This window comes from Myotis lucifugus, unplaced genomic scaffold (assembly GCF_000147115.1).
Source record: "Myotis lucifugus unplaced genomic scaffold, Myoluc2.0 scaffold_1233, whole genome shotgun sequence".
Taxonomy (NCBI): domain Eukaryota; kingdom Metazoa; phylum Chordata; class Mammalia; order Chiroptera; family Vespertilionidae; genus Myotis; species Myotis lucifugus.
This window is the reverse complement of record NW_005872281.1, coordinates 1,634-9,019: the sequence shown is the minus strand read 5'-3', so window position 1 is coordinate 9,019 and position 7,386 is coordinate 1,634. Positions and strand designations below refer to the sequence as shown.

Here is a 7,386-nt window from a genome sequence, read left to right as displayed (position 1 = left end):
AAAGCGCCTGTTGTATTAAACGCCTCGCGCTTCCCGACACTTCTCACGCCGGTCCAGCACAGCGCAGGGAAGACTGGCCGGCGTGCCTGCCTGCCCGGCCGAGCCCGCCCTGGCCTGTGCCCTCGTGGAAGAAGGTTGTCCATACCTGGGTCCTCCTGCAGGTGCCTCTGGACCTCGACCCCTGGTTCCCAGGTTCTCCCTGTGGCCACTCAGTCCTCCAGCACATTGCCATGTGCTTGGATTTTCTTGTTGGTTCTGATTCAAACAATCAAGGCAAAGCCGCACTGGTGGCCACCCGTCCCCACTGTGAGAGGCCTGTGTCCAGGAGGCGGGTCTGTAGTTGCCTGGCCCCGGCCTGCACAACGGACCATGGCGCTGACCCCAGACCCTGGGAACAAGGAGAGTCACGTCCTTCTATGACTCCTGGTCCCTGGGAGGACCCACGAGAGAACTAAAGGAGTCGTTCCAGGTCCGAAAGCCATGAGGGCGTGTGTGCAAGCCCCTGCGTCCCCTGTGTGGGCTCCGAGTTCCAGCACCCGCTGAAGCCCAGCGTCAGGGTGGGCACCGCTGCTGGTGTGCAAACAGCATCATCCAGGAGCAGCTCCCGCAGGGACTTGGGTCTGAAGGCAACACCGAGGGAAATACGTGATTTTGTTGTGCTCCCTCCTTTATTCAACACTACAGGTCTTCCTTTAACTTGAGTCGTAATGGTGAACTAGAAGCCCGTGGGCGTCTTCCTCTGAGATAGCGGCCACGGCAGCTGCAGCCAGCAGCTGAGTAAGAAGCGCCGTCAGGGCTGGGAGCCTGGCCATCCGTCACCGCGGGTGTGCTCAGCCCGCATTAAACTCCGCCACCAGCCGTGGGCGATAGTGGGCAATCTTTGCTTTTCATCGGAGGTCGTGAAAGTGAACCAAGGCCCTGCTCTCCCGCACGGTGTCCGAGACAGGCCCCTCGGGCGGCGGGCACTGGAGCGGAGGCTGAGCCCGTCGTCACATGGCAGTTTTGTCAAAACTGCACATTTCACAACAGGGACAGGCTGAAGTCTCCGTCAGCAGGTGAGGATCACCTCCCTCTTTATTCTGCAGTATATTAAGGGAGGAAAAATGTTTAAAGTTTTAATCCAGTGTTCCTGGATTGGTAAAATCAACATCATTAAAATGTCCATACCCAAGGCACTCTACAGATTCAATGCAATCCCTATTAAAATACCAATGGCATATTTCACAGATCTAGAACAAATACTCCAAAAATTTATATGGACCAAAAAAGACCCCGAATAGCTGCAGCAATCTTGAGAAAGAAGAACAAAGTTGGAAGGATCACAATACCAGATCTCAAGTTATACTACAAAGCACTGTAATCAAAACAGCCTGTTACTGCCACAAGAACAGGCATATAGAGCAATGGAGCAGAACAGAGACCCCAGAAATCGACCCAAGCCATTATGCTCAATTAATATTTGACAAAGGAGGCAAGAGCATATAATGGAGTCAAGACAGTCTCTTCAATAAATGGTGCTGGAAAAATTGGACAGATACAGGAAAAAATGAAACCAAGCCACCAACTTACACCATACACAGAATAACTCAAAATGATTAAGGGACTTAAATGTCCCTTAAGTGAAACCATGAAAATCCTAGAAGAAACCACAGGCAGAAAAGTCTCAGACATCTCTCATAGCAGTATGTTTACAGATACATCTCCTAGGACAAAAGAAACTAAGGAGAAAATAAACAAATGGGACTACATCAAAAAAGGAAGCTTCGCCCTAACCGGTTTGGCTCAGTGGATAGAGCGTCGGGCTGCAGACTGAAGCGTCCCGGGTTCGATTCCAGTCAAGGGCATGTACCTTGGTTGCGGGCACATCCCCAGTGGAGGGTGTGCAGGAAGCGGCTGATCGATGTTTCTCTCTCATCATCGATGTTTCTAACTCTCTATTCCTCTCCCTTCCTCTCTGTAAAAAATCAATAAAATATATATATTTTTTTTTAAAAAAAAGGAAGCTTCTGCACAGCAAAAGAAACCATCAACAAAACGAAAATGGAGCCCACTGTATGGGAGAACATATTTGGTAATGATACATCTGATAGAGGGTTAATATCAAAAATATATAAGGAAGTTATACAACTTAACAAAAGGAAGACAAATAACCCAATTAAAAAATGGGCAGAGGACCTAAATAGACACTTCTCCGAAGAGGACATAGAGATGTCCAAGAGACATGACAAAATGCTCAAAGTCACTGATCATCCGAGAGATGCAAATTAAAACCACAATGAGGTATCACCTCACACCTGTCAGAATGGCTACCGTCAACAAATCAACAAGGGACAAGTGCTGGCGAGGATGTGGAGAAAAGGGAACCCTCGTGCACTGCTGGTGGGAATGCAGACTGGTGCAGGCATTATGGAAAACAGTATGGAGTTACCTCAAAAAATTAAATATGGAACTCCCATTTGACCCAATGATCTCACTACTGGGAATATAACCTAAGAAACCCGAAGCACCAATCAGAAAGAATGTATGACCCCTATGTTCCTAGCAGCACAATTTACAATAGCTAAGATCTGAAAACAGCCCCAATGCCCATCAGTAGGCGAGTGGATAAAAAGGCTGTGGTACATTTACACCATGGAACACTCTGCAGCTGTAAAAAAAGAAGGATCTCTTACCTTTTGAGACAGCATGGAGGGACCTGGAGAGTATCATGCTAAGTGAAATAAGTCAGTCAGAGAAAGACAAGAGTCACATGATCGCACTTATATCTGGAATCTAAGTAACAAAATAAAATGATGAACAGAGTGGATCCAGAGATATGGAAACATGGAACAGAGTGTGGAATCCCAGAGGGAAGATGGGGAGGATGGGTGAGTGGGAGGTAATCAACCAAAGACCTTGTATGCATATATGCATGGCCCTTTGACACAGACAGTAGGGCGATAAGGGCCTGGGGTGGGGGTGGGGGCGGGCTGGAGGGGTTCAATGGGGGGGAAGGGGACATATGTAATACTTTCAACAATAAAGAATTATTAAAATAAATAAAGTTTTAATTCAGAATGTGTTTAACTGATTTAACTAGTATCAGAATGTGTTTAACTGATTTATCTAGTATCAGAATGCATTTGTCTAATTAACTAGTACAAATTGATTCCTTAGAGGATGATGCCCTGAATAGCATAAGAAATTGGCCAAATAAGAGAGCCAGGCTTCAGGACACACTGAACACTTCCTCCTTAAGATCACTTCTGAGAGGACACTGGGGAAATTATTGCGAAGTTTTTCATGCACATTAGGGTTTCTAGGGAGAAAGCCAGGCAGTCACGCTTATTTAATAACTAGAGGCCCTGTGCATGGATTCATGCACCAGTGGGGTCCCTCAGCCTGGCCTGTGCCCTCTCACAATCTAGGACCCTCGGGGGATGTCAGAGGCCTGGTGCACGGATTCGGCCCAATCCCTGCAGGCCAGGCTGAGGGACCCCACCAGTGCATGAATCTGTGCACCAGGCCTCTAGTCTATACTAATAATCTATACTAATAAAGGGGTTATATGCTAATTAGACCGGATAGACCAGACGTCCTTCCTGACAAAGCCGGGGGCGTGGGTGGCCTGCAAACCGCCCGCAACCCCTCGCCCAGGCCGGCCCCGCCCCCCAGCGGGGACCCTCCACCCTGATTCAGGGTCCCCTTCAGGGCAGGCCAGCCATGCACCAGGCCTCTATCCTATATAATGAAAGGGTAATATGCAAATTGACCCTAACAGCAGAATGACCAGAACGACTGCTGGACCAGTCACTATGACGCGCACTGACCTCCTCTTGGTCCCTTTCCCCGACTGGCAGGCTCTGATCGCCTGATGGCCACCCACGGAGGGGGTGGGGCCGGCGAGCAGGTGGGAACAGCTGACCTCTCGGTCCCTTCCCCTGGCCGTCAGGCATCGATCACCAGATGGGGAACAGGGAACTGGGGGCAGGGGGTGGGGCCGGCTGCAGGCAGCTGGGGAAGATGGCCCTGATCTCAGGCCAGGCCTAGGGACGGTACCTGCCCATGAATTTCGTGCACCGGGCCTCTAGTATGCACGTAAGATCTTTGGTTAATCTCTTCCCACCCTCCCCCCTCCCCCTTCCCTCTGACTCATCAGTCTGTTCCATGTTTCCATGCCTGTGTGTTGAGCATCTGCCCCCTGGTGGTCAGTGCATGTCATAGCTTCCAGTCGAAAGGTCCACCGGTCCAAAGGCCCAATAGTCGCTTAGGCCTTCCTATATATAGATTGCCCTTGTACAGCTTCAGGCAGATCACTGCCTCACCTGTGCACTGAGGGTTCATAGGAACGCTCCGTGCTGGTGCCCAGGTTCACCCGGCGTCTTCACAGACTCGTCACCCTGTGGACAGTGGGTTCCGCTTCACCTTTTCTGAAAACTCCCGGGGATCCTGGGGTTGAAGGGCATCAGACCTCGTGCTGCCCACATCCCTCCCCTCTCAGGTCTCACAGACACAGGGCCAGGGTCCAAGCAGACTCTCCCTTCTTCCGAGGTCACAGAGCTTCTGGTTGTGAACTTGGCATTTGTACAAATAAAAAGTTTCCCACAAGACGTGGGAAAGTGAGCGAGAACGGAGATGCTGTTCTCCCACCAGGAACCGGAGGCGGGACACACGTCCGCCACGCTGAGCCTGGAGTGCTTCCCGGAGAAGGGAAGGGGCGTGCCTGCCTCCTCTCATCGCACTTGTCCCGCCTTGGAGATCAAGTGGAATGAGGCTTCTGTCCGCATCGTTGTCTGCTGTACTTTCATTCACTGCGGATGCTGCGCCCCCTCCTCCCGCCACGGCTCTGAGGCGCGGCGTTGGCTGCTCACACCGAGTGCTCTTGCCCAGGATGTCGTCTGTCCCACAGAGGGTGCGTGGCACCGCCGTCAGGGCTGTCTTTTGTTGCTCAATGGAGGACTCATTTCCCCACTGAGCCCTCTAGGTGTTCACGGCCTTCTGCGTGGCAGCCACGCGACAGCCACGCGACAGCCACGCGACAGCCACGCGACAGCGAGGGGGATGGCGAGTGTCCCATCCTCTTTGGTCTTGGGGACAGTAAGTGAAACACCACAACAATTGAGACCTGTGACAAAAGGTGGCCTTATTTACTCTCCTGAAACCAGTTCAGATTTTCACTTTTAATCACATTTCTCATTTTGAAAGCAACTAAATGCTAATTTGAACATAGTAACAATTCAAAGCCGGGCTGCTCTCTAAATTGTTTTGGGTACAAAAGCACATTGGGCAGGAGGTGGGGCTATGTCACCCCAGCACTGCGCATCGAAAACTCCTGTTCCCGTCTGGTGGGGGCCAGCTGCTGGGCTGCCTCCTCCCCCAGGACGCCGACCGGACCATGCGTGACTCAGCCGTGCCTGAGCCTTCGTGGTAACAAAACAAGTGCCCCTGTGGGCGGTAACTCTTTCCGGAGGCAGATGCACTGCTTCCAAGCGGGAGGTGCTTCGCCATGAGCGGGGCCCTCACTCAACCGGGAGCAGGGCTCACCTCGCACCAGCCCTGCTCATGGCCTGGACCCTGACTCTGCACTCACCCTGCTCATGCCAACCCGCTCTGGGATCCACGGAAAGGCCACCTGCTGGCGGTCTCACCCTGCGGCCCAGCCTGTGTAGCGGGTTCATTGATTGGCGTCTGAACCTCACTTCTTTTTTCTTTTTAATCCTCACCTGAGGATATCTTTCCATTGATCTTTAGAGACTGTGGAAGGGAGGGGAGAGACAGAGAGAGAGAAACATGGATGTGAGAGAGACACACCAATTGGTTGCCTCCACACTCACTCCCTGATCAGGGCCAGGGATCAAGCCTGCAACCCAGGTATGTGCCCTTGACCGGAATCGAACCCGGACCCTTCAGTCTGCAGGTCAATGCTCTATCCACTGAGCCACACCAGCAAGGGCTGGTCCTCACTGCTGATGCTGCTCCTGTCCCCTGCACAGCAGTCAGGAGCGCCGGCACGGGGCGTGTCCTGGTGGCAGTCGGTGCAGGGTGCGACCAGCACTCCCTGTGGCCGCTGTGTGACTTCCTCGTTCGTGACCATTTCCGAGCTCATCACTGTGAACCTGTCTTGCAGATGGACCATGACCCCAGGAGTCCGGCGTACATTGCCGCCCAGGGACCACTGCCCGCCACTGTGGCCGACTTCTGGCAGGTGAATCATTTTTTTTTATTGTTTTATTGCTTAAAGTATTACAAGGGGTATTACATTTGTCTCCTTTTTTTTTCCACCTTGACAATCCCCTGGCCTCCCCTACCCCCCAGTGTCTTGTGTCCATTGGTTATGCTTATATGCATGCATACAAGTCCTTCGGTTGATCTCTTACCCCCCTCCCTTCTGCCCCCTAACCCTCCCCGGCCTTCCCGCTGTAGTTTGACAGTCTGTTCCAGGCTGCTCTGCCTCTGTATCTATTTTTGTTCATAAGTTAATAATGGTCTTTATTATCCATAAATGAGTGAGATCATGTGGTATTTTTCCTTCATTGACTGGCTTATTTCACTTAGCATAATGCTCTCCAGTTCCATCCATGCCGCTGCAAATGGTAAGAATTCCTTCTTTTTTACAGCAGCATAGTATTCCACTGTGTAGATGTACCACAGTTTTCTAGTCCATTCATCTACTGATGAGCACTTAGGGTGTTTCCAGATCTTAGCTATGGTGAATTGCGCTGCTATGAACATATGGGTGCATATATCCTTTCTGATTGGTGTTTCTGTTTTCTTGGGATATATTCCTAGAAGTGGGATCACAGGGTCAAATGGGAGTTCCATTTATAGTTTTTTGAGGAAACTCCATACTGTTCTCCACAGTGACTGCACCAGTCTGCATTCCCACCAGCAGTGCACGAGGGTTCCCTTTTCTCCACATCCTCTCCAGCACTTGTCGTTTGTTGATTTGTTGATGATAGCCAGTCTGACAGGTGTGAGATGGTACCTCATTGTTGTTTTGATTTGCATCTCTCAGATGATTAGTGACTTCGAGCATTTTTTCATATGTCTCTTGGCTTTCTGAATGTCCTCTTTTGAAAGGTGTCTATTTAGGTCCTTTGCCCCCCATTTTTTGATTGGATTGTTTATCTTCCTTTTGTTAAGTTGTATGAGTACCCTATAGATGTTGGAGATTAAGCCCTTATCAGTGATAACATTGGCAAATATGTTCTCCCATGCAGTGGGCTTTCTTGTTGTTTTGTTGATGGTTTCTTTTGCTGTGCAGAAGCTTTTTATTTTGATGTAGTCCCATTTGTTTATTTTCTCTTTAGTTTCCAATGCCCTTGGAGCTATATCGGTGAAGAAATTGCTTCGGCATATGTCTGAGATTTTGTTGCCTTTGGATTCTTCTAGAATTTTTATGGTTTC

The 7,386-nt window shown here is 50.3% G+C and overlaps 1 protein-coding gene across 1 annotated transcript in view; it reads left to right on the top strand.

Moving 5' to 3' along the window:
- The window catches only part of LOC102427516 (receptor-type tyrosine-protein phosphatase N2-like), a gene marked incomplete at its 3' end in the record, with an annotated part of 42,751 nt that extends 36,567 nt beyond the window's left edge, over window positions 1-6,184 (top strand). The window contains exon 4 of the mRNA XM_023748264.1: window positions 6,107-6,184. Coding sequence (XP_023604032.1) covers window positions 6,107-6,184 — 78 coding nt within the window. The remainder of the gene's footprint in view (window positions 1-6,106) is intronic.
- Window positions 6,185-7,386: the final 1,202 nt, after the last annotated feature.